Raw genomic sequence first — 27,953 nt, forward strand, 5'->3', positions numbered from 1 at the left:
TGACGGAGTGGGATAGCTTGATCTTGGTTTCGGACAATGCTCGGCACAAAATCGAGGGCCGAAGGGCCTGTTCTGTGCTGTACTGTACTATGTTCTATGTTCTAAATTACAAGAATTTGGACGATGTCGCTGAGGGGCAACATGTAGATGAGTAAAAGGGATCCACGGATGTATCCTTGTGTAGCATCGGAGGTAATGGTGTGTGAGCAGGATGAGAAGCCATTGCTGCTGATTCTCATGGTAAGATTGACACAAGTGATAAGTGTAGTCCCACCACCAAGCCGGTTGACTATGGAGGCATTGGAGCAGAATTTTGTGGGCAATCATGTGAGATGCTGCAAATAGGTCAAAGCGAGGTAGTTTATCTTTGTCAGTCAACTGGGGTGGTATTTGTAACTTTGGCAAAAATAGTCTTGGTACTATGAATGCAGTTCAAGCATTATGGAGGAATTCAAAGAAGGAACAGAGAGAAATACAGGCATAGATATTAGGCACAGTCTTCAGCCAATTTGATACATTCCACATGAAATCAAGAAATGGCTGAAGGTACTGGATACTGCAAAGGCTATGGGCCCGGTAAGTACGCCAGTAATATTACCAAAGACTTCTGTTCCAACACTGGCTGCACCGTTAGCCAAGCTGTTCCAGTACAGCTACAACATTGGCATCTACTTGACAATGTTGAAAATGCCAGTTATGTACTAGCCCCAAAGACCAGGACAATTAGAACGTCCATCATTCTACTCTTGATCATGAGCAAAGTGATAGAAGGGGTCATCAACAATATTTTCAAGGCGCACTTGCTTAGCAACAACTTGCTCATTATTGCTCAGGCTCCGTCATGGCCATCCAGCTCCTGATTTCATTACAGCCTTGGTTTAAGCATGGACAAAAGAGCCGAACCCCAGAGCTAAGGAAAGACTGACTGCCTTTGACATTTGATTGAGTGTGGCATCAATGGAGCCCTAACAAATCTGCAGTCAATGGGAATTGGGGAAACTCTGCCATAGTGGGAGACATAACTAGCACAAAGGAAGATGGTTGGCATTGTTGGAGGTCAATAGTCTCAGTACCAGGGCATTACTACATCACTCCAGGAGCTCCTCAGGCCTTGATCTTTGGCCCAATGGTCTTCAGCTGATTTATCAATTACCTTCCCTCCATTACAAGGTCAGAAGTAGGAAAATTTACTGATCAATGCACAATGTTCAGCATCATTTGAGACATACTGAAGCAGCCCGTGCCTATATGCAGCAAGACCTGGACAACATTCAGGCTTGGGCTGGTAAGTAGGAAGTGACATTCGCATCACAAGTGCCAGGTAATGACCAACTCCAACAAGAGATCGAATCCAACCATCCCCCCTTGACATTCAATGGCATTACCATCCCCGAATCGAATTCCCGCACTAACAACATCCTAGGGGATACCCTTGACCAGAAGCTGAACTGGACTAGTTATATAAATACTGTGGCTATAAGAGGTCAGAGGCTAGGAATCCTGCGGCAAGTAACTCCCCTCCTGACTCCCCAAAACCAGTCCCTCACCAACAAGGCACAAGTCAGGAGTGTGATAGAATATTCTCCACTTGCCTGCATGAGTGCAGTTCCAACAACATTCAAAAAGCTTGACACCATCCAGGACAAAGCAGCCACTGGACTGACACCGATCCACAAACATTCAATGCCCCCACCACCAATGAACAGTGGCAGCAGTGAGTACCATTCACAAAATTCACTGCAGGAACTAATGAAGGTTCATAAGACAGCACCATCCAAAACCACTACTACCTAGACGGACAAGAGCAAATGCATGGGGACATCTACACTCACCATCCTGTCTTGGAACTACATCACTGTTCCGGAGTCGAAACCCTGAACTCCCTGGAACAAACAGTATGGTGGGTGTACCTACACCACATGGACTGCAGTGGTTCAAGAAGGCAGCTCACCAATGCCTGCTCAAGAGCAATTTGAGTTGGACAATAAATGCTGTCCACACTCCATTAAATTTTTTTTTAAATTGGAAGGCAAACAAGTATGAGAGAGTGATGATGACAGCAGATTTGAAGAAGAGGGGACAGAACTGGAGGAAATTAATGTCAGTTACTATGGCAGCCAGGAAGGGAAGCTGAGCAATCAGCAGTTTAGTAGCAATACAATATAGAGACTAAGAGGTAGTTTCTTCAGACAAGACGAGCTTGGAGAATGCATTAAGGGAGATGGAAAACAATGAAAAAGAAAGAGTTGAATTCAGATATAGTGCAAGGACGTACCTAAGGGAAACTAGGCACAGTGTGCAAGAGAAAGGAAGGTAAGGAACAGAGGCAGCGGATCTTGATCTCTGTATTGAAAAAAAGATTGTGAGCTCATTGCATAAATTGTTGGGAGGTCAGAGAGGAGGGTGGTTTAAGGAGACTAGTAGTGGTAGAGAGAAGGGAAACTTACAGCCACAAAATAATTTCCATGTTTAAGATGGGACCCAGCTCTACTTACAAATTATTTCTGTCAACATCATGACCACCTTCATGCCATCAGGTTATCCAATCATTTAATCATGGATGAGTCACAACTTCCTCCGCCTGAATATCAGGTGAAATAAGCCATTTTTTTACCTAAACCCATTGTAAATTTCATTCTCTTCTCACTGATTCTGTCCTGCTCCCTAGATAAACACTCAAGTGAAAACTTGGTGCTCCATTCAACCCAGAATTCAGCTTCCTTATCTATTACCAAGACCACTTTTCCTCCATCTACAAACATTGGCCACCTCCACCTCAGCCCCTCTGTCACCGAAACATTTATCCAGATTTTTTCCCCCACAATGAGACACAAAATTCTCTCATGCCCTCCTTCCTGGCCTCCCATTCTTCTTTCATAAACTCCTACTGGACCAAAATGCAACCACATCGACATTGTCCCGGTTTAAAACCCACACGCCCATCACCCACTTGCTGACCCACACAGGATCAAAGTCCCCCACTACATTAAATTTAAACAGCCCAATTTTAACCCAGACCCGCCAGCATTAGCAATGTAAGTGGGTTCTCAGAATGGCAACCAGGAATCTGCACTGTATTATCAACTGGTTGGTGCACGTTATCATTTTGGCTGGTGCAATTAATTCCGGCAGCATGATGGCCACCCGCCACAGGCAGATGAGGACAATTTAAGTGTGGAAGTCGCAGACCGAAGACTTCATCGGTGTCGCAATAATTTCAGATTAGACATGGTCCACACAATTACAGTGAACATTTGCTTGGATCCTAAGGATGTTTCGCTCTCCTTCCTTTTCCTGCTCCCACAAGTCCATGCGTTGTTTCCATCTGAGTTAGATGAGACACCAATCTCAAATATTAAAAGTAGTTCTGGGGGTTAAAAATGACCTGGACAGTCCATGACCTAGATTAAAACAGAGGCTAACATCCTTTATCACATCTTCAAATCTTTCCAAGATCTCATCTCTGGCACTTTTGGATTGCCACTGGCTGATGGAAGCCTACCCATTAGGAAGTGACAGCATCCCTGCAGAGCATAAAAACAGCCCTCGATAGCATGTCCTTGGTTAACATTTGCAGACCATGGAACAGAATGTCAAGACATAACCAATTTCTAACCTTTGCCCTCGACGAGCTTGCATTCTCCATGTTTTCAATGCTACTGATGCAGTTATGTGGAACCTTACTGCACACCACACGGATGAAGTCCCAGAAGCTTCGAGGGCTTTCGTAACCAAACCAATTTATTTGACCTGCAACACAAACAGGAAACAAGAACAAATAAAAATAAATTTCATATGAAAAACTAGTAACATCACTCATGCAAAACTTTTTAAAAATATATAAATTAAAAGTACCCAATTCTTTTTTCCCCAATTAAGGGGAAATTTAGCGTGGCCAATTTTGGGTTGTGGGGGTGAGACACACAGACATGGGGAGAATGTGCAAACTCCACACAGACAGTGAACCGGGGGCGGGATCGAACCCGGATCCTTGGCATAGTGCTAACCACTGTGCCACCATGTTGCCCCTAGCTTGAAAGATTCTTTAAGGCAGAATCAAAATCTTGAGTAGTAAACAATTAATACCTATTACATCACCATTTTTCTTTAGTTGAAATGAAGGGTCACCATCAACCTGAAGCACTAACTCTGCTCCTCTCCACAGATGCTGCCCAACCAACTGGATATTTACATCACTTCCTGTTTTTATTTCAGATTCCAGCATCTGCAGTATTTTGCTTTTGTAGACTATACAGCCCTTGAGCTTGCTCTGCCTTTAAATACAATCATAGCTTATTGCGCTTAACAGTCTCTTGACATTTTGAGAATTGGGTCATCCTTGGGTCAGTACATTTCCATTAATGTGCTCAGCCTGCATTGCATTCGCAAAGTATCAATATACTCCCAGCCTTACAGTCTGAATAATGAACATAAGTCAGTGAGCACTTGAATGTTAATGTAATCTCATTCCAAATATAGATCACAGCTAGAGAAACTGAAACAACCCTCACTATTTCATCAAATTATCCACAATGGTTGCGGAGAGCAGGGAAAAATTTAAGATAATCTGTGGTTCATACATATGCAGAACAATTTCTCCAAATCCGAAAGTATATTTAATGTTTACTCCACAATTCTCTCTGTTCAAAATTCCCGTTCCGGACAACAGTATATAATTGAAGATTTATGTTTTTATTTCAAATTAAGAGGCATTACTCAATAAATTCCTACTCGTTCTGGTTTCATTCACCTGAAAGAATAACTTAGTGGCATTCTCCCAGAATTCAAAATGGCAACTAGCAGCTTTCACGTTACCTGCTAGTGATCTAGAAATTAGGTGGTGCCATTTTCAGGCTCCGACTCTCAAAGTTGCGTGACCAGTGTGTGACCAAATCAAGAGGAGCAATTATCGATAAGGGCGGCATGGTGGCACGGTGGTTAGCACTGCTGCTTCACAGCTCCAGGACCCGGGTTCAATTCCGGCCTCGGATAACTGTGTGCGGAGTTTGCACTTTCTCCCCATTTCTGCGTGGGTTTCCTTCGGGTGCTCCAGTTTCTTCCCGCAGTCCAAAGTTGTGCAGGTTAGGTGGTTTGGCCATGCTAAATTGCTCCTTAATGTCCAAAAGGTTGGAGGAGTTACTGGGTTTGGGTGGAAGTGTGGGCTTAAGTAGAGTGCTCTTTCCAAGAGCTGGTACACACTCGATGGGCCAAATGGCCTCCTCCTGCACTGTAAATTCTATGATTCTATGATATAAATTAGCCCTCAGGCCTTAATCCATTTATTGCAAGCTGTTGGCATTGGTCATGCCTTTACATGCAACTCCCATGAATGAAGGTATCAACACAAGGTTTCCTGCCCCACTGGCAGTGGCATTCAGTAAAATTCAGGGCGGGGAGTGAAGAAGATATTCAATGTGGCTTCTCAAAGGAAAAGTTGGTATCTACGGATCCACTAAAGGGAATCTTGAATACTGCAGGCTCAACAGCTACCACATTAAATGATTAATATTTCAACATGGGCCTTCAAATTATAAATTTGAGGCCTAATTCCTGTTTAAGGTGTCCAACTGTGAAGTGGGCGCAATGTTTGTGCGGACTGAGCACTGGTCATTCAATTGCTAAATTAATGTGTTTTGCACACGGTTATGCCCAGAGGGTGGGCGCAACACCTATTACGGATCCTAACCTTCCAGGAGTGGCCTGGAATCACCAGGAATTGAAGATCAATCTCCAGGACACTGATGGGCAGCACGGTAGCACAGTGGTTAGCACAGTTGCTTCACAGCTCCAGGGTCCCAGGTTTGATTCCAGGCTTGGGTCACTGTTTTCACTGGCTGCATGTTCTCCCAGTGTCTGCATGGATTTCCTCCAGGTGCTCCAATTTCCTCCCACAGTTCAAAGATGCGCAGGTTAGGTGGATTGGCCATGCTAAATTGCCCTTGGTGTCCAAAAAGGTTGGGTGGGGTTACTGGGTTACGGGATAGAGTACAGGTATGGGCTTAGGTAGGGTGCTCTTTTGGCCCATGTGTTCGCGCACCTGAAGGCAGATGTGGTTATGCTCCAGGAGATGCATTTGAAGGTGGCAGATCAGGTTAAGCTGAGAAAGGGGTGGGTAGGGCAGGTTTTCCACTCGGGGTCGGACGCGAAGAATCGAGGGGTAGCGATCTTGGTGGGAAGCGGGTGTCGTTTGAGGCACTGAACATCGTGGCAGATAATGGAGGTCGGTACGTGATGGTGAGTCGTAAGCTGCAGGGGGTGCGGGTGGTACTAGTGAATGTATACGCCCCGAATTGGGACAATGCCAGATTCATGTTGGGTCGGATTCCGGACCTGGAGATAGGGAGCTTGATAATGGGGGGGGGGGGGGAAAGAGAACACTTCAACACGGTGTTGGACCCAGCATTGGACCGCTCCAGGTCCAGGACGGGTAACAGGCCGGCGGCGGCCAAGGTGCTTAGGGGGTTTATGGACCAAATGGGGGGAGTGGACCCATGGAGGTTTACCAGGCCGGGGGCCAGGGAATTTTCCTTTTTTCCCCCCCACGTCCTTAAAGCCTACTCCCGGATAGATTTCTTCATTATGAGTAGGACACTAATCCCGAGAGTTGAGGGCACGGAATATTCGGCCATAGCTATCTCAGATCATGCCCCGCATTGGGTGGAGTTGGAGGAGGAGAGGGACCAGAGCCCCCTGCGGCACCTCGATGTGGGACTGTTGGCAGAAGAGGTGGTGAGCGGGCGGACCCAGCGGTGCATTAAAAGATAGTTAGAGGCTATGGGGAGGTGCAGGTGGGGAGGTGCAATGGGGAGGTGCAGGTGGGGGTGGTCTGGGAGGCGCTGAAGGCGGTGGTCAGGGGAGAGCTAATCTCCACTAGGGCCCATAAGGAGAGGAAGGAGAGGAGAGAGAGGGAGATTGGTGGGGAAGATATTAAGGGTGGGTAGGAGGTATGCAGAGGTCCCTGAGGAAGGATTACTCAAGGAGCAACAAAGCCTCCAGGCCGAATTCGACCGGTTGACTACCAGGAAGACAGAGGTGCAGTGGAGGAAAGCGCAAGGGGCGGTGTACGAATATGGGGAGAAGGCGAGACGGATGTTGGCACATCAGCTTCTAAAGCGGCAGGCAGCGTTGGAGATTGGGGGAGTTAGGGATAGAGGGGGGAACATGGTGCGGAGTGCGGTGGGAATAAATGGGGTAGAAAAAAAAAATTTAAAATTTTTTTTAAAAAGTAGGGTGCTCTTTCCAAGGACTGGTGCAGACTCGATGGGCCGAATGGCCTCCTTCTCCACTGGAAATTCTATGATGTATGCAGCCCTCGAGAATAAAAAGATTAGTTTTTTCGAAAATAATTTTCTTTGTTGCACTTTACCAGATATAAATGGGGAGGAGGGGGGCTGTTTGACTGACAGTCAAGCATCATCCAATTGGATGAGACTTTTTGCTTTCCAATTAGCATAGGAAAGCAGTGCATCACAAGGGTGGATGTGTTGGCCGATTAATGGCTAGAGTGGAGGCAGGTCATGTGATGAAATCTCCGCAAATACATTTAAATCACAGTTGGCAACTTTACTCATCAATTTCCAACCCCATACCAATCTTTCAACACTTTTTCATGGTACATTAGATACATTAGAAGCTGCTTTAAAAATTGAGTTTGGCGATATGTATCAATCAATCAATTGGCAGATGGAATTTGAGGCTTTCAGAATGAACACTTCTCCCAATACTGGGTTCACAAAACCTTGAGGCAGAAACACCTTCAGCTGAGCATCGCAGTCTTAAGATTGAAGTAAGTTGCTCCAGTGGAGCCTTTGCTGAAAGGATTTTCTGAGGAATGTTTTACTGCGTCTTTGATTCTCAACTTGGTTTCGGAATCCTATTGTTCAGGATTCCTTGGAGGTGAACCATGTCTCAACAGAACAGACCTGACTCCATCAAAATTGCAGGGGTCTGATATATCCACACTGGATCTGGCAAGGAAATCAGTGTTGCATGCATGTTTGGCATGTACATCCTGTGCCAGCAAAACTGACGGAAATTGCAATGTGGGTGGGAATTCCAGAATTGGATCCTGTCTGCCATTTTTAAAGATCTCCCAATTTTGCCAGACTTCATGAAAATTCAGGCCCGACTCTTCCAGTGTTAAACTTCTTATAGCCAGTTAGTGAAAGAGACCACTAAGCGAGTCATTATTCCATTTTAGCTTTAGTCACAATGTGAGACATTAAAATGCATAGCTCCCGACTCTACAAACAGTGTCAATAAGTGTTTCTTTATACTCCTTTAAGAATGTAAAAAATAACTAACTTATGAACAAATTACTAGCCCCTTAAAGGGGCACTCTAACAAAAAAATGAACAAATCTTATAAAGTCAAATTCCTGGAGCTGATGATGCACTTGAGCCCCCACTCTGCCCACCGGTTACAGAATGCTTCAGGTGTACCAGTGGACACTCCATGATTTGTGACTCTGGTCCCAAAGATCTCAAATGTTAAAAAATTTAAACAAACGATAAACAGCAGACACTGGGCAACCGGACTATAAACGATAATGTGGTGGCATTTTCCAGAAGCCACAAGTCATATTCCTCACACTTTCCACCAGAAGGGCTGTTGAGGGATGAAAATGCTGTTGCAGGACTAGTTTCTCCCAACCAAAGGGATCATAATCCAAAAAACAATTCTATCGATAATCAATAATACCTATTGATCCTACAATAGAATATAAATCAAGGATTTCACATTAGTTGATTCATTCTCTTCCACTCTGAACATCCTCTGCACAGGGAGGTGTGGACTTCACAGATTACCACCCTGGGAGTTCTCTTCTGCAAGCTGCCCATAATCTCATCAGTACCGAAATTACATTGTGGATATTATCAGCAAGCATTTCCCTAAAAATTTGTCTCCCTCTTCCATTAGTCGAAGCATAGTAAACAGACAGATGGCAACATTCAAGGCAATCAACATAGTTTAGTCAACCAGTTAAGAGCATCACTAAAGAATACAAAAGAACATCAGAATGCTGGTACAAGTAAAAATGCTGTTAGTAGAGCACTTCAGAAAGAAGCAATGACAATGTTCAGGGAGGTGGGCATATAAGTCAATCCTACCTAAATTGTTACTGTTATGCAAAACGGAAAAACTCAATTGTTTATTCAGAGCAGCATAACCTTTATGCAACATAAAGTGAACGGAAGCCACTTTTCCAGAAATAAATGGTAAATAGTTCAAAAGATTTATGAAGTTCCTGATCCATGAAGGGCTTGTAGCGCACAAAGACTCACGAGAGACGAATAGAGATGAAGTCGATGAGGCTTTATTAAGCGTGACTTGTTCCCCGCAGTTCAGTAGCTGACTGGCCTGCGGGGGAGAACGCCAGGTTCTTATACTCCACCTTCAGGGCGGAGCTAGAGGTCAACAGCCAACCAGGACCCGGGATCTGTCAGCCAATGACATCACGGCTTCATAGTCCCACATGACCCCTAATGCATACTACCACATTCACCCCTTGTTAAAAATGAACCCGGCGGGGTGGTGCTTCGTATGGTGGTAAGGGTTTACAAGGCTGGTCCTGGGAGGAAATCTTTTGCATGTACAGAGGTTTTTTTGTTTTGAACTATTTACAGTAAAAGGGGGAAAAGGAAAACGTTCTAGTTACAGTCCACAATATAGTAGTGTTACATTGATGCCACAAGTCGGTCGGGCAGTCTGGTCATCCTCGTCGATCGCCTCGGACCCGGTGTTGGTGCTTGTTCCCGTGTTGTCGTCTCCGGGAGCCTTACGGTTTCTGCTTCCGCTTCACTTCCAGTCGGACCTGGGAGGAGGACCGATCCCCCCGGGAAGGGGGCGCTCGCGGGGTGCGCCGGTGGCAGGGAGGGGGTGATTGGTGTCGGGGGGGGGGGGGGGTGTGCGTGTTGCCGGCGGGCGCCAGATCTCGCAGGGAGACCGTGTCCTGTCGGCCGTCGGGGTACTCCACGTAAGCGTACTGCGGGTTCGCGTGGAGGAGGCGAACCCTCTCGACCAACGGGTCCGACTTGTGCGCCCGCACATGTTTTCGGAGCAGGATGGGTCCTGGGACCGCCAGCCAGGTCGGCAGCGACGTTCCAGAGGAGGACTTCCTGGGGAAGACAAGGAGGCGTCATGAGGCGTTTGGTTAGTGCTAGTACACAGTAGCGACCGGATGGAGTGGAGAGCGTCCGGGAGGACCTCCTGCCACCGTGAAACTGGGAGGTCCCTGGACCGTAGGGCCAGTAGGACGGTCTTCCAGACCGTGCCGTTCTCCCTCTCTACTTGCCCGTTCCCCCGGGGGTTGTAGCTGGTCGTCCTGCTCGAGGCTATACCGTTGCTGAGCAGGAACTGGCGCAGCTCGTCACTCATAAAAGGAGGACCCCCTGTCGCTGTGGACGTATGTGGGGCAACCGAACAGTGTGAATATGGTGTTAAGAGCTTTAATGACTGTGGCCGCTGTCGTGGCAGGGCAGGGGATGGCGAAGGGGAAACGGGAGTACTCGTCCACCACGTTCAGGAAGTATATGTTGCGGTCGGTGGAGGGGAGGGGCCCTTTGAAATCCAGACCAAGGCGTTCAAAGGGACGGGAAGCCTTGATCAGGTGCGCACCATCCGGCCTGAAAAAGTGCGGTTTGCACTCAGCGCAGATGTGGCAGTTCCTTGTGACTGTACGGACCTCCTCCACAGAGTAGGGGAGGTTGCGGGACTTTATAAAGTGGTAGAACCGAGTGACCCCCGGGTGGCAGAGGTCCTCGTGGAGGGTTTGGAGGCGGTTAATTTGTGCGTTGGCACATGTGCGATAGGGCGTCGGATGGCTCGTTCAGCTTTCCGGGACGGTACATGATCTCATAGTTGAAGGTGGAGAGCTCGATCCTCCACCTTAAGATCTTGTCGTTCTTAATTTTGCCCCGCTGTGCATTATCGAACATGAAGACTACCGACCGTTGGTCCGTGAGGAGAGTGAATCTCCTGCCGGCCAGGTAATGCCTCCAATGTCGCACAGCTTCCACTATGGCTTGGGCTTCCTTTTCCACTGAGGAGTGGCGGATTTCTGAAACGTGGAGGGTTCGGGAGAAAAAGGCCACGGGCCTGCCCGCTTGGTTAAGGGTGGCCGCTAGAGCTACATCGGAGGCGTCGCTCTCGACCTGGAACGGGAGGGACTCGTCGATGGCGCGCATCGTGGCCTTTGCGATATCCGCTTTGATGCGGCTGAAGGCCTGGCAAGCCTCTGTCGACAGAGGGAAGGTCGTGGTCTGTATTAGGGGGCGGGCCTTGTCTGCGTACTGGGGGACCCACTGGGCGTAATATGAAAAAAAAACCCAGGCAGCGTTTTAGGGCTTTTGAGCAGTGCGGGAGGGGAAATTCCATGAGGGGGCGCATGCGTTCGGGGTCGGGGCCTATTATCCCATTGCGCACTACATATCCCAAGATGGCTAGCCGGTTTGTGCTAAACACGCACTTGTCCTCGTTGTATGTGAGGTTCAAGGCTTTAGCGGTCTGGAGGAATTTTTGGAGGTTGGCGTCGTGGTCCTGCTGATCGTGGCCGCAGATGGTCATGTTGTCGAGGTACGGGAACATGGCCTGCAACCCGTGTTGATCAACCATTCGGTCCATCTCTCGTTGGAAAACCGAGACCCCGTTTGTGACGCCAAATGGGACCCTTAGGAAGTGGTATAATCGCCCGTCTGCCTCGAAGGCTGTGTACTTGCGGTCACTTGGGCGGATGGGGAGCTGATGGTAGGCGGACTTGAGGTCCACGGTGGAGAAGACCTTATATTGGGCAATCCGATTGACCATGTCGGATATGCGGGGGAGAGGGTACGCATCTAGTTGTGTGTACCTGTTGATGGTCTGGCTATAGTCTATGACCATCCTTTGCTTCTCCCCTGTCTTTACTACTACCACCTGTGCTCTCCAGGGACTATTGCTGGCCTGGATTATGCCTTCCTTCAGTAGCCGCTGGACTTCGGACCGAATGAATGTCCGGTCCTGGGCGCTGTACCGTCTGCTCCTAGTGGCGACGGGTTTGCAATCCGGGGTGAGGTTTGCAAACAAGGATGGGGGCTCAACCTTGAGGGTTGCGAGGCCGCAGATAGTGAGTGGGGGTATTGGGCCGCCGAATTGAAACGTTAGGCTCTGCGGGTTGCACTGGAAATCTAATCCCAGTAATGTGGGCGCGCAGAGTTGGGGAAGGACGTAGAGCCTGTAGTTTTTAAACTCCCTTGCACCGTTAGGGTCACTATGCAGAAGCCTTTAATCTGTACGGAGTGGGATCCTGCCACGAGGGAAATCTTTTGCGCACTGGGACGGATGGTAAAAAAACAGCATCTTACCGTGTCGGGGCGGATGAAGCTTTCAGTGCTCCCGGAGTCGACCAGGCATGGTGTCTCGTGCCCGTTTATCAGCATCGTTGTTGTCGTCGTCTGGAGTGTCCGGGGCCGTGCTTGGTCCAGCGTCATTGAGGCCAGACATAATCGTAGTGTTTGAGCGTCTTGCTCGAACCCCGTGGAGCCGTCGACACTGGGGTCCGTTGTTGCCGTCCAAGATGGCGGCGGGGGTGAACAAAATGGCCGCCCCCATGCATCGCACATGGCTGGGGGTCACAAGCTGGCGGCGGGGTGGACAAAATGGCCGTCCCCATGCGTCGCACAGGTCTGGGGGATCCCAAGATGGCGGCGCCCCTCCTCCCCTCGTGGTGGCCGGGACCCAAAATGGCGGCGCCTGCGGGTTGCACATGGGGCGCTGGGGGGGTTGGGGAGCGTCAGAAACTCGCAGATCGCCTTGTTCTCCGGGGACAGCGGTAGTCGGGACCCAAACTGGTTGCGCCTGCGGGTCGTACATGGGGCGCTGGACAGCGGTGGCCGGGACCCAAACTGGTTGCGCCTGCGGGTCGTACATGGGGCGCTGGGGGGGGTTGGGGAGCATTAGAAGCACGCAGGAATCCTTGTTCGCCGGGGACCGCGGCGACCTCCCGGGACCGGCACACAGCCGCGAAATGGCCCTTTTTCACGCAGCTCTTACAAGTCGCTGCGCGGGCCGGGCAGCACTGCCGGGGGTGTTTCGCCTGGCCGCAGAAATAGCAGCGGGCTCCCCCGGGACGACTTGGCGTCTGAACCGCGCAAGCTTGTGGGGTGGGGGGGGGGGGGGGGGGAGAAGGGGGGAGGGGTTTGTCACGACGGGGGTCCACGGAGCCCAAGGGGCTGCCGCGCGGTCGGGGCCGTAGGCGCGGGCGTTTCGCGCGGCCACATCTAGTGAGGCTGCAAGGGCCCGTGCCTCTGAAAGTCCTAGCGACTCTTTTTCTAAAAGTCTTTGGCGGATTTGGGAAGAGTTCATACCAGCCACAAAAGCATCATGCATCAACATGTCAGTGTGTTCCATCGCGTTTACCGGCGGGCAGCTGCAGGCCCGTCCCAAAATTAGTAGCGCGGCGTAGAAATAATCTATCGATTCTCCGGGACTTTGCCGTCTCGTTTCGAGTTGGTAGCGTGCGTAGATCTGGTTCACTGGGCGAACATAGATGCTTTTTAGTGCTGCGAACGCTGTCTGGTAATCCTCTGAGTCTTCGATGAGAGGGAAAATTTCCGGGCTTACCCTCGAGTGCAGGACCTGTAGTTTCTGGTCTTCTGTGACCCGGCCGGGGGCCGTTCTGAGGTAGGCCTCGAAACAAGTCTGCCAGTGTTTGAAAACTGCTGCTGAGTTCACTGCGTTGTGGCTGATCCTCAGGCATTCCGGGATGATCCTGAGCTCCATAGTTCTTTTAAGCACGCTTAATAAATTGTAGCGCACAAAGACTCACGAGAGACGAATAGAGATGAAGTCGATGAGGCTTTATTAAGCGTGACTTGTTCCCCGCAGTTCAGTAGCTGACTGGCCTGCGGGGGAGAACTCCAGGTTCTTATACTCCGCCTTCAGGGCGGAGCTAGAGGTCAACAGCCAACCAGGACCCGGGATCTGTCAGCCAATGACATCACGGCTTCATAGTCCCACATGACCCCTAATGCATACTACCACAGGGCTGAAATATAAGGATCATGAATAAGTCCTTGATCCTGACACTGGATGAAAACAAAAGTATAAACACATTCCATCACACAAATGTGAGAATAGTGTAATGTGGTTGTTCAGAAGAATAGCCAAAGTGGAATTAAATTGCATCACAACCATTAAACCAGCATCACAGCACAAGCATTAAACTAGCTTCACAGCAATCAATCAGGAAACCATTCTCTTCAGTTCGAAACACGACAACTGATTGATTACTGTAATCCTATGTTTGCAATTGGTACATTTCCAACTGACTGACTTCGCTCATAGAAGGAAGTTAAAAGATGAAGGTCCTAAAATTATGCAATGGGTTACTGGCATGCAATTGCTTAATCATTCTTCTGAAACTCTTTTCTCTCCCTCTGTCATCTTATAATAATAATAATCTTTTTTAGTGTCACAAGTAGAGTTACATTAACACTGCAATGAAGTTACTGTGAAAATCCCCTACTCGCTCCGGTGCCTGTTCGAGTACATGGAGGGAGAATTCAGAATGTCCAATTCACCCAATAAACACGTCTTTCGGGACTTGTAGGAGGAAACCGGAGCACCCAGAAGAAACCTGCGCAGAAAAGGGGAGAACGTGCAGACTCCGCACAGACAGTGACCCAAGCCAGGAATCGAACCCTGGTCCCTGGCGCTGTGAAGCAATAGTGCTAACCACTGTGCCGCCCTTTGTAAAAGCGTCAATTTAAAACAAGTAATTTAGCCTCTCGGATGGAGATGCATTTCAGACAAAGTCCTTAGATGTTCATTCATTGATGTCCCATCTGGAAAGTCTACCTATGTCAATTAGATTAGATGAGGATAACGGTTGAAATTTCATTACATAAGCCAGTGTTTCATTTCCTTTATGCTTTGTGTTTTTTTAACTAGATATTATCAGTATTAACAATATACAGAAGATAATGCACATACAGCTAATAGAATAAAAGGCAATATTGTCAGAGCCTAATGTTTGAAATAAGATTTAAGTGATCATTGGAAAATTTATAACAAAAGCTAGATTTTGGTCAGGAGGACTCACATGGTGTCAGACTATTTCAGTTTTAACTTCCCTTGTGATTGTGATAAAAAGGAATATCAGAATGTGCTTTCTTCGTGAAAACATAAAATGTGCCCAGAATGATGAACGTGGATTTGATTCCAATCTATTCAACCTTCAGAAGGTTTTTGCATCTACCAACCTATTTAAAACATTTTTTTTTTTTTTTTTATGAAGTATTTTTATTACAAATTTAACTTTTGTACAATTTACAACTGTAACAAAACATTAAATCCCCACCCACCCATACCTTCCCCTCAGCAGTCAACGGTAATCAACTCTCTAACTTTCCCCAGCTTTTGTAGAACCCATCACTTGCCCCCCTTAGAGCAAATTTCACTTTCTCCAGGGCTTGAAACTCCAGCAGGTCCCCCCGCCATGCCAAGGCACAGGATGGAGAAGCTGACCTCCACCCCAACAAGACCCACCGGCGAGCAAACAGCGAGGCGAAGGCCAAAACGTCTGCCCCCACAACCGAATCCACCCTCTGAAAAATGCCTTAGGGAAAAAGACCGGCAGGCTCTGAAACAAAAACAATGACTGTGGTAAAATATTCATCTTCACCTGGCCCGCCAACAACAGAGGAAGATTATCCCACCTCAAGAAATTCACCTTCACCCTTTCCACCAAGCTAGAGAAATTGCACTTCCGAAGACCTGCACAATCCTGGGCCACCTGCATCCCCAAATACCTAAAGTGAGACACTGCCAGATGGAATGACAGCCCCTCCCCCCACCTGGAGAGGAAACCAAAATGTACTCTCTTTCCCCCAAATTCAGCTTATATCCAGAGAATGTCCAGAATCTTTGAAGCAAGCCCATTATGTCACCTACCAAGGAGCCTGGCTCCGAAATATATAACAAGTCATCCACATACAAGGACACCCTCTGCATCATCCCATCCCATTATCCCCTTCCTCAATTCCGAGTTCCTCAGCGCAATGGCAAGGCAAACAAAGGGGAGGACATGGGGTACCCCTGCCTCGTTCCCCAGTGCAATGCAAAATACACAATTCATATCATTTTTGCTCACGCCCGCCAGTGGCTCCTTATACAGCAGTTGCACCCATGCCAAAACTTGGGCCCAATTCCAAATTTCTCCAACAGCATCAGATAACTCCACTCAATCCGATCAAACGCCTTCTCCGCATCGAATGCCACCACCATTTATAACTCCCTTTCCTCTGGAGAAAGCACCACATTCAGCAGCCGCCTCACATTCGATGACACCTGTATGCCCTTAACGAACCCAGTCTGATCCTTCTCAATCACCCTCAGAAGGCACACCTCCAACCTTAAACGCTAGCACCTTTGCCAATATCTTGCCATCCACATTCAGCAGAGATATGGGCCTGAACAAGCACACTCCACCGGGTCCTTATCCTTCTGAAGGCCTACCCCATCGTTTTCAGCAAGACCTCCCTAACCATCTCGTCCTTGAACATTTCCACCAACAACGGTGCCAGCTTGTCCTTAAGTCTCTTATAAAATTCAACCAGTAACCCATCCGGCCCCGCCGCCTTACCCGCCTGCATCTTCCCGATTGTTGCTTTCACTTCCTCCACCCTACTGGCTCCTCCAGCCCCGCCTTCTCTGCTTCACCCAACCTCAGGCACTCCAACGCCCCCGCCCCCCAAAAAACTCCCTCATCCTCCGCTCATCCTCTGGTGGGTCCGTCTTATAACAAGTCCCGAGAACTCCTCAAACACCTTGTTATTTAACACATATTTAACGGAGGAAAAAAAAAATTCTTCTTTCTTGTTCTAATTTCCATATCTTCCTTACAAATTGACAGATTGCTATATCTGTGCGTGAAGTCAAACAGATTTCATAGAAAATTCAACAATCAATTATTCAAAAATTATGTTCATGAAGACCGACGCATTAGTTGTGACATGGGAAATGTTCAGAATACAAAAGGTTGATGTCATATTATAATTAACCACTAGATGGAGCTAGATGCAGAACTACATAAAGCACTGACTCACAGACTTCTGGGAAAAGGCTGGTGAGGCGGGCATAGGAGTAGTGAGAGAGATCAGAGTGCAGTTATAGATAGAGTGTAGAGACTAGTGTTAGTGGAGTGTAGATTCTGAATTGTTTACAATACGGGTAAGTGGTCGAGCTTTAATAAGTAGTGTAATGAACTTAGCTTCTGTGGTCTTTGTGAACACCACAACATCCATCCTGAGAACAAGAATCACAAAGAACACCATATTAGTTACATGCAGTCGGAGATATAGAAATATCTGTTCAGGATCAGATTAATAGGAGGCTGAAACAGGCGGCACGGTGGCACAGTGATTAGCACTGCTGCCTCACAGCTCCAGGGTCCCGGGTTCAATTCCAGTTTCAGATGACTGTGTGGAGTATGCACTTTCTCAGTGTCTACGTGGGTTTCCTCCGGGTGCTCCGGTTTCCCCTCTCAGTCCAAAGATGTGCAGGTTAGGTGGATTGGCCGTGCTCAATTGCCTCAGAGTGTCCAATAGGATAGGTGGGGTTAGTTGGTTACAGGGAGGCGTGGGTTTAAGTAGGGTGCCCTTTCCAAGGGCTGGTGCAGACTCGATGGGCCGAATGGCCTCCTTCTGCACTGTAAATTCTATGATCTATGAAAATAACTTGATTCTATGACAGGCTAAGGGGTGGGGGTGAGGGGTCCAACAGCACACAGGGAACCTGGAAGGAAATGCAACATGCCTGAAAAGGGCTTTTCAAACTTAGTCACCACGTTAAAACTTTACTTGTAGGTTCCGCAACCAATCAGCAACAGCAGGAATGACATGGATTCACACGACGGACAAAGGCTGCATTTTGATCAGTGATATTTCCCTTGATGAGTAGGGGGCTGTGGGGAGTCAGAGAGAGAAACTTCCTGGAACCTTTTCATAGAATGGGTGAATCTGCCCAATCAGATTTCTGCCTCTGAAGTGGCTCAATTCAAAGTTAAAAATTACATCCTATGCAAGTGAGAAAGATAAACCTTCTCTCTACCTTTCTGCAATCTAGGACATATTTAATCACATCATCCAGTAGGTGGAACTGCATCCATTTGGTTACATTCGTGTCTATCTGATCATAGCCAGAAAACCACCTGGAATGGCTTTTCTGCCACTCAGTTATATCTGGATACACCATGGATCCTTGGCTCACTTCCATTTCTCATCTGCATGCCGCCCGTCGTGACAGCAGCCAAAGCTTTCATGTCTACACAGATGGCCCCCAGTGTACCTCCTACGCCACACTGCTGGATAAGCAGACATTTCCTCCAATTAAACATTATAAAGCCATCGTCTTCGGCCTCACCACAAACTCTTCTCGCTACATACTCAATCCCACTTTCTGAATCAGACTGCTCACAAACGTGGTTTCATATTTGATCCCAAGTTGAGCTTCCAGCCACATGTTCATGCCATCACAAATACTGCCCATTTCCTTTGACAAAGTCATCCAGACTCAAAACATTAGCTCCCATCTCTCTCCATAGATGCTGACAGACCTGCTGAGATTGTCCAGTAATTTTTGTTTTGTTGCTGCCTATTTCCACCTCTAACAATGCCCGACTCTACCCTTGCTTCATCTCACGTGTTGCTGAAACCCTCGTCTGTTTATTACCTCTAGATTTGACTATTCAAACACACTCCAGGCTTGCCTCCCATGTTCTACCCTCCATAAACTGGAGGCAATTCAGAAATCTGCTGCCCACTGCCTAACTCACACCAAATCTGATCATACTATGCTTGATCTATATTGGCTCCTGGTTAAGTATCACCTCTATTTTGAAATTCTCATCCTTGATTTTAAAGCCCTCCATAGTGTGATTCCTCTTCCATATCTCGGTCAAAAAGAGGAAACTGCTTGGAATGTTGGACTGAGGTCATTTCAATAGCTTTCCGTAGATTCCCTTTCATGAGATTACTATCCTTACACAAGTCATTAACTGTTACAATTTTTATTTTGAATGTATTTATTTAGTTGATGACTAACTGAATTATTGGTTAAAGAGTCTACACTCAAGGCTGAAGCATCTTCTCAGATCCAGCCTGATGCATGATCCAGCAGAGGGCAGTAGAGCGGAGCTGCTGATTGGCTGTTGCGGGGAAAATTTGCATCAGTGCATTGCGGTCACCGTATCTTGAAGATGGTTTGTGGAGGAGCTGTTGTCAAGTGACAGTTAAACCCAAAACACTTCTTCAGTGTTTCCCTACCTCCTCCTCTAACCAAAAAAAAGACAATCACTGTAAGGATCCCAGCCGAGTAAAGATCAAGAGGGAGACTCGAGTGCAGGTAGAAGTAGAAAGAAGTTGAACCGTGACGTCACAGCCTGCAGCTGAATCCAGTCGGAGTGAGGACAGAGTGACTGCTGGTGAAAGAGTGCGAGGAGAGTGGCGGGGACACAGGATAAAAGAGTGTGAGGAGAGCGGGGGAGCAGTGAAAGAGCACTAGGAGAGCAGCGGGGACACAGGATAAAAGAGCGCGAGGAGAGCAGCGGGGACAGTGAAAGAGCGCAAGGAGAGCGGCGGGGACACAGTAAAAGAGCGCGAGGAACACAGGATAAAAGGAAAGCGGCGGGGACACAGCTGCCGGAGAAGCGGCCTTCAGATTTTCGGTGGGAGCAGTGGCCAGGGGTCTATCGGGAAGGTACGTTTATCCTCTTTAAAAACTTACCTTGAAGAGTGACATCACAGCAAAGCAGTGACCTGATTGGCTGGTAAAGAAAGTGCTCCAATTAGCAGTAACTGGGAGAAATCTAACTCTTTGAGTGTTGGTAAGTATTTTGATTGGTAAGTAAAATCTTTATTCCTTTCAATTATTCATTATTTGATATTATATTTGTAATCAGTTAAGGTAAACTGTAAAAATGGCAGGAGATCCTAGACCCGTGTTATGCTCCTCGTGCTCAATGTGGGAGTTCAGGGACGCGGCCGATGCCTCCAACTCCTTCATGTGCGGGAAGTGTGTCCAGTTGCAGCTCCTGTTAGACCACATGACGGCTCTGGAGCTGCGGATGGACTCACTTTGGAGCAACCGCGATGCTGAGGAGGTCGTGGATAGCACGTTCAGTGAGTTGGTCACACCACAGATTAGGATTGGTGAGGGAGACAGGGGATAGGTGACCAAAAGGCAGAGGAAGGCAGTGCAGGTGTCCCCTGCGGTCATCTCCGTCCAAAACAGGCATACCGTTTTGGATACTGATGGGGGAGATGATCACCAGGGGAAGGCAGTAGTAGCCAGGCTCATGGCACCATGGCTGGCTCTGCTGCACAGAAGGGCGGGAAAAAGACTGGCAGGGCTATAGTCATAGGGGATTCAATCGTAAGGGGAGTAGACAGGCGTTTCTGTGGTCGAAAACGAGACTCCCGAATGGTATGTTGCCTCCCGGGTGCACGGGTCAGGGATGTCTCAGATCGGCTGCAGGACATACTGAAGGGGCAGGGTGAACAGACAGTTGTCATGGTGCATATAGGCACCAACGATAAAGGTAAAAAACGGGATGAGGTCCTACAATCAGAATTTAGGGAGTTAGGGGATAAGTTAAAAAGTAGGACCTCAAAGGTAGTAATCTCAGGATTGCTACCAGTGCCACGAGACAGTTGGAGTAGAAATTCAAGAATAGTCAGAATGAATACGTGGCTTGAGAGATGGTGCAGGAGGGAGGGGTTCAGATTTTTGGGACATTGAAACCGGTTCTGGGGGCAGTGGGACCATTACAAATCGGATGGTCTACACCTGGGCAGAACTGGAACCAATGTCCTCGGGGGTGCTTTTGCTAACACTGTTGGGGAGGTTTTAAACTAATGTGGCAGGGGGATGGGAACCAGATTAGGAAGTTAGAGGTCAGTAAAGAGGCAGCAACTAAAGCCAGTAAGGTACTAGATAATAAACTCAATGTGACTGAGGGGAAGAGTAGACAGGGAAGAGATGATGAACGCAAAGGGACAGGTGGTCTGAGGTGCATTTGTTTCAATGCGAGAAGTGTAGCAGGTAAGGCAGATGAATTTAGGGCTTGGATTAATACCTGGGAATATGATGTTATTGGTATTACTGAGACTTGGTTGAGGGAAAGGCAAGACTGGCAACTAAAAATCCCAGGGTATAGATGCTTCAGGAGGGATAGGTAAAAGGGGTGGAGGAGCTGCATTACTGGTCAGAGATGATATCACAGCTGTGATTAAGGAGGGCACGATGGAGGATTCGAGCACTGAGGCAATATGGGTAGAGCTAAGAAATAGGAAGGGTGCAGTAACATTGTTGGGACTTTACTAAAGGCCTCCCAAAAGCGAGCGTGAAGTAGACGTACAAATACGTAGACAGATTATAGAAAAATGTAGGAGCAATAGGGTGGTCGTGATGGGAGATTTTAACTTCCCCAACATTGAATGCGACTCATTGTTGGAGGCATAGATGGAGCAGAATTTGTAAGGAGCATCCAGGCGAGTTCTTTTAGAGCAGTATGTAAATAGTCCAACTCGGGAAGAGGCCATACTGGACCTGGTATTGGGGAATGATCCCGGCCAGGTGATCCCGGCCAGGTGGTTGAAGTTTCAGTCGGTGATTACTTTGGGAATAGCGATCACAATTCCGTAAGTTTTAGAATACTCATGGACAAAGACAAGAGTGGTCCTAAAGGAAGAGTGCTAAATTGGGGAAAGGCCAAGTATAACAAAATTCAGCAGGAGCTAGGGAATGTGGATTGGGAACAGCTGTTTAAGGGTAAATCCACATTTGAAATGTGGGAGTCTTTTAAGGAAAGGTTGATTAGAGTGCTGGACAGACATGTCCCTGTGAAAATGAAGGATAGAGACCCTTCCAGTAGCGGCCATGACCTACTAGGTCACGCGAACAGCAGCTCCCACCGGGATCGGTGTTTCGGGCCGCTAAAAGGAGCGGTGGCAGCAGTTAACAGGAGGGACCGGCGCGGCAACAGACGTGGGAGAGCTCCTCCCCGCTGGTGGATAGAGAGATCAGGAGAGGAGCCGGCAGACGCACGACCCCGGGGAAGAAGGTCGAGAAGGTCCGGGAGGACAAAATGGCGGCCGGAGAGGATTTGGAGGTGTGGGCCCAGTGGGCCAGAGAACAGCAGGAGCTCCTGAAAAACTGCTGAAAACGGAGGTGCTGGCCTCCATGGAGAGAATTGTGGTGACCCAGAAGGCGCAGGAGAAGGAGAGCAAGGAGGTGAAGAGGAAGGTGGCGGAGAACGAGGACAAGGTCCCGGGCCTGGCGGTGAAGGTGGAGGCACACGAGCTCCATAAGAGATGGCAGGAAAGGCTGGATGACCTAGAGTGTAGGTCTCGAAGCCACAATCTGCGGATCCTGGGCCTTCCTGAAGGAGCGGGCGGACCCGAACACGTACGTGGCCACAATGTTGGGGACGCTGATGGGCGCGGGGACCTTCCCGCGGCCCTTGGAGCTGGATGGGACGCACAGGGTTCTTGCCAGAAAGCAAACGAGCCACCGAGGGCGATACGGTTTCAGCGCTTGGCAGACCGGGAGCAAGTCCGGCGGTGCGCGAAGAAAGAGCGGAGCAGTAAGTGGGAGAATGGCGAGATCCGAATTTACCAAGACCTGGGAGCTGAGCTGGCGAGGAGGCGTGCAGGTTTTAACTGGGCGAAGGTGGTGCTCCACGGTAAAGGGGTGAAGTTTGGGCTCCTGCACCCGGCAAGACTGTGGGTAACATACCAGGACAGGCACCACTAATTTGATACCCCAGATGAGGCGTGGTCGTTCATCAGGCAGGAGAGCTGGACCTGAACCAAGGGACAGTTGTATGGGGGTGAAATGTGCGGGTGGGGAAGGATCGAGGGTAAAGCATAAGTTATGGGCCTGTCTGCCCTAGTTTGGTTGAGGGTTCTGTTGTTTGTTTTGCTTGTTTTCCAGGTGTTTTGTTTTCCAGGTGTGCAATGCTAGGGGGTGGGGAAACGCCCGGGATGGGCTGTCCGGCGCACGGGGAGGTCCCGGATGGCGCTTGCCCCTCTACCCTGCGGGGGAGGGGGGGGCGACTCGAAGGTGGCAACAAGTTAAGGGTTGGTATATAGAGGCGGGAGCGGCCGGGGTCAGCACGGGTGAGCCGACTCACTGAAGCACAATGGGGGGAAAACCAGAGCTAAGCGGATGCTTGGCTGGGGAGGGATGCTGCTTTGCTGACTGAAGGGGAGCCAGGTGAGAGGGCCGCCGGGGGAAGAGCTGGAGGAGGGAGGCGGGGGCACGCGGTTGGCCGAAAAAGGGAGATGGCTAGTTGGTGGGATGGGGGGGGTTGGTTACCCCCCCCCCCCCCCCGACCAGGCTGATCACGTGGAACGTGAGGGGTTTGAATGGGCCGGTCAAGCGGTCCCGCGTGTTCTCGCATTTAAAGGGGGTGAAGGCGGACGTGGCCATGTTGCAAGAGACTCACTTAAAGCTCGCGGACCAGACGAGGCTAAGGAAAGGATGGGTAGGACAGGTGTTTCACTCGGGGTTAGATTCAAAGATCAGAGGAAGACAATTTTGGTCAGTAAACGAGTGGCATTTGAGGCGGGGAGCATCGTGGCGGATAAGGGGGGCAGGTATATAATGGTGAGTGGCAAGCTGCAGGGGGCCCGGGTGGTGCTAGTGAATGTGTATGCCCCAAACTGGGGCGATGCAGACTTTGAGGCGCGTGTTGGGTAGGATCCTGGACTTGGAGATAAGTCACCTGATTATGGGAGGGGACTTTAATACGGGCTTGGATCGTTCCAAGTCCAGAACGGGAAAGAGGCCGGCGGCGGCCAGAGCCTTGTGGGAGTTCATGGGGCAGATGGGGAGAGTGGACCCCTGGAGGTTTGCGCGGCCAAGGACGAAGGAGTTTTCCTTTTTCTCCCATGTCCATAGAGTCTATTCGTGAATAGACTTCTTTGTGTTGAGTAGGGCGTTAATCCCGAGGGTGGAGGGGGTAGAATACTCGGCCATTGCGGTTTCAGACCATGCCCCGCACTGGGTGGACCTGCGACTGGGGCGGAACGGGGTCAGCGTCCTCTCTGGCGAATGGATGTGGGGCTGCTGGCGGACGAAGAGGTGTGCGGGCGGATAAGTATTGAGAATTATGTGGGAGCGAATGACACAGGAGAGGTGACGGTGGCAGTGGTTTGGGAGACTCTGAAAGCGGTCATTAGGGGAGAGTTAATCTCCATTAGTTCCCATAGAGAGAAGGAGAGGGCGGAGAGGGAGAGACTGGTGGGAGAGATACTCAGGGTAGATAGGAGGTACGTGGAGGCCCCAGAGGGGGGGCTGCTCAACGAACGCCGGAAATTACAGACGGAGTTTGACCTGCTGTCCACGGGGAAGGCGGAGGCGCAGCTGAGGAAAGTGAAGGGTGCAGTTTATGAGTATGGGGAGAAGGCGAGTAGGATGCTGGCGCACCAGCTGCGCAGGAGGGAGGCGGCTAGAGAGATCGGGGGAGTGCGGGATAGGGAAGGCAACATGATGCTGAGCCCAAAGAGGGTCAATGAAGTCTTCAGGGAGTTCTACGGAAGGTTATACAAGTCGGAAACCCCCCCCCCGGGCAGGGGGAAGGGATGAGGCCGTTCATGGACCAGTTGAGGTTCCCAAGGGTGGAGGCAGAGTGGGTGCAGGGACGGGGGCCCCGATTGGGTTGGAGGTGGTAGTCAAGGGGCTGGCAGGCATGCAGACGGGCAAGGCCCCAGACCCAGACGGCTTCCCCGTAGAATTTTATGAGAAGTTCTCGGAGCTGTTGAGCCCGCTCCTAATGAGAACCTTCAATGAGGCAAAGGAGAAAGGGATCCTCCCTCCGACAATGTCACAGGCATTGATCTCGCTTATCCTGAAGAAGGAGAAGGATCCGCTTCAGTGTGGGTCCTACAGGCTGATATCGCTCCTGAACGTGGATGCCAAGCTGTTGGCAAAAGTTCTGGCCACCAGAATAGAGGACTGTGTCCCGGGAGTGATTAGGGAGGATCAGACGGGTTTTTGTTAAGGGCAGGCAGCTGAACGCGAATGTGAGGAGGCTCCTGAATATTATCATGATGCCCTGGAGGCGGGGGGGGGGGGGGGGGGGGCACTGGGTCTCCCTCTACGCGGATGACCTGCTGTTGTATATTTTGGACCCGTTAGAGGGGATGGGGGAGGTCATGCGGATCCTGGGGGACTTCGGGAGGTTCTAGGGGTATAAGTTGAACGTGGGGAAGAGTGAGCTGTTCGTGGTCCACGGTAGGGACCAGGAGGAGAGACTGAGGGAGCTCCCCCTCAGGATAGTGGAGAGGAGCTTTCAGTGCTTGGGGATACAAGTGGCCAGGAACTGGGATGCCCTGCACAGGCTCAACTTAACCTGGCTAGTGGAGCAGAAGGAGGGAGAGTTTAAAAGGTGGGATATACTCCCGCTTTCCTTGGTAGGACGGGTGCAGACTGTGAAGATGACGGTTCTCCCCAGGTTCCTCTTCGTCTTTCAGTGCCTCCCCATTTTCATCCCCAAGTCCTTTTTCAAGCAGGTGAATAGGATTGTTACGGGATTCGTGTGGGCGAATAAAACCCCGCGAGTCGAAAGGGTATTCTTGGAGCGTAGCCGGGGGAGGTGGGGGGGGGGGGGGGGGGGGACTGGCTCTGCCGAACTTCTGCAGTTATTACTGGGTGGCCAATGTGGCTATGATCAGGAAATGGATGATGGAGGAGGGGGCAGCGTGGGGGTGGTTGGAGGCGGCGTCGTGTAGAGGCACCAGTCTAGGGGCACTTGTTACGGCTCCGCTGCCGTTCTCGCCGGTGCGATACACCACTAGTCCGGTGGTGACGGCGGCACTGAGGATCTGCGGGCAGTGGAGGAGACAAAGGGGAGAGGAGGGGGGCCTCGGTGTGGACCCCGATACGGAATAACCACAGATTTGCTCCAGGTAGGTTGGATGGAGGATACAAAGGCTGGTATAGGGCAGGTATTAGGAGGATGGGGGACCGGTTCATAGACGGGACTTTCCCCAGCATGCAGGCGCTGGAGGAGAAGTTCGGCCTGCCCCCGGGGAATGCGTTCAGGTACCTCCAGGTTCAGGACTTTCTTAGAAAACAGGTGGGGGCATTTCCGCTGCTGTCCCCACGTAGGATCCAGGACAGGGTGGTGTCTGGCATCTGGGTAGGGGAGGGGAAGGTGTCGGACATATATCAGGAGCTGCAGAAGGTGGAAGAAGCCTCACTGGAGGAGTTGAAGGGCAAATGGGAGGAGGAGCTGGGTGGGGGCCTGTGGGCCGACGATCTGGGCAGTGTGAACTCCTCCTCATCATGTGCCAGGCTCAGTTTAATTCCGTTTAAGGTGGTGCATCGGGCACACATAACGGCGGCAAGGATGAGTACGTTTTTGGGTGGAGGACAGGTGCCCGAGATGTGCAGGGAGTCCGGCGAACCATGCCCATATGTTTTGGGCATGCCCGGCGCTTAAAGAATTCTGGCAGGGGTTTGCGAGGGTGATGTCTAGGATTTTGGACACTCGGGTGAAGGCGAGTCCAACAGTAGCGATATTTGGGGTGTCGGAGGATCCGGGAGTGCAGGAAGCGAAAGAGGCCGAGGTCCTGGCCTTTGCCTCCCTGGTAGCCCGGAGACTGATCTTGCTTAGCGACATGGCGGGGTTCCTCCGCCTGGAGCGAATAAAGTTCACCTCAAGAGGGTCCTTGATGAGGTTCTCCCGGTGGTGGCAACCTTTCCTGGACTTTCTAGGGGAGCAGTCGGTATTCACCAAGGAGAGGGACATGACAGATGTTGAGGCTAGGGATGGATGTTTAAATACTCTAGGTCAAGTCGGCATCAGGAAGGGGGAAGTTTTGGGTATTCTAAAAGGCATTAAGGTGGACAAGTCCCCAGGTCCAGATGGGATCTATCCCAGGTTACTGAGGGAAGCGAGGGACGAAATAGCTGGAGCCTGAACAGATATCTTTGCAGCATCCTTGAGCACGGGTGAGGTCCCGGAGGACTGGAGAATTGCTAATGTTGTCCCTTTGTTTAAGAAGGGTAGCAGGGATAATCCAGGGAATTATAGACCTGTGAGCTTGACCTCCGTGGTCGGCAAACTGTTGGGAGAAGATACTGAGGGATAGAATCTATTCACATTTGGAAGAAAATAGACTTCAGTGATAGGCAGCATGGTTGTGTGCAGGGAAGGTCATGTCTTACAAACCTAATAGAATTCTTTGAGGAAGTGACAAAGTTAATTGATGAGGGAAGGGCTGTAGATGTCATATACATGGACTTTAGTAAGGTGTTTGATAAAGTTTCCCATGGCAGGATGATGGAAAAAGTGAAGTCGTATGGGGTTCAGGGTGTACTAGCTAGATGGATAAAGAACTGGCTGGGCAACAGGAGACAGAGAGTAGTGGTGGAAGGGAGTGTCTCAAAATGGAGAAAGGTGACTAGTGGTGTTCCACAGGGATCCGTGCTCGGACCACTGTTGTTTGTGATATACATGAATGATCTGGACGAAGGTATAGGTGGTTTGATTAGCAAGTTTGCAGATGATACTAAGATTGTTGGAGTTGCAGATAGCGAGGAGGACTGTCAGAGAATACAGCAAAATATAAATAGATTGGAGAGTTGGGTAGAGAAATGGAAGAGGGAGTTCAATCCAGGCCAATGCGAGGTGATGCATTTTGGAAGATCTAATTCAAGAGCGGACGATACGGTCAATGGAAGAGTCCTGGGGAAAATCGATGTACAGAGAGATCTGGGAGTTCCGGTCCATTGTACCCTGAAGGTGGCAAAGCAGGTCGATAGAGTGGTCAAGAAGGCATTCAGCATGCTTGCCTTCATCAGATGGGGTATTGACTACAAGAGTCGGCAGGTCATGTTACAGTTGTATAGGACTTTGGTTCGGCCACATTTGGAATACTGCGTGCAGTTTTGGTCGCCACATTAAC

General features: G+C 49.6%; 1 protein-coding gene across 7 annotated transcripts in view; it reads right to left on the reverse strand.

Annotated features, from left to right (window-relative positions):
• Window positions 1-27,953, reverse strand: part of rundc3b (RUN domain containing 3b) — a 167,273-nt gene that overhangs the window by 67,225 nt on the left and 72,095 nt on the right. For all 7 annotated transcript variants that reach the window (XM_072508644.1, XM_072508638.1, XM_072508645.1 and 4 more), the window contains exon 3: window positions 3,617-3,750. In XM_072508644.1, the coding sequence (XP_072364745.1) occupies window positions 3,617-3,750 (134 nt within the window). The remainder of the gene's footprint in view (window positions 1-3,616; window positions 3,751-27,953) is intronic.

The sequence above is a fragment of the Scyliorhinus torazame genome, chromosome 6, assembly GCF_047496885.1.
Source record: "Scyliorhinus torazame isolate Kashiwa2021f chromosome 6, sScyTor2.1, whole genome shotgun sequence".
Taxonomy (NCBI): Eukaryota; Metazoa; Chordata; class Chondrichthyes; order Carcharhiniformes; family Scyliorhinidae; genus Scyliorhinus; species Scyliorhinus torazame.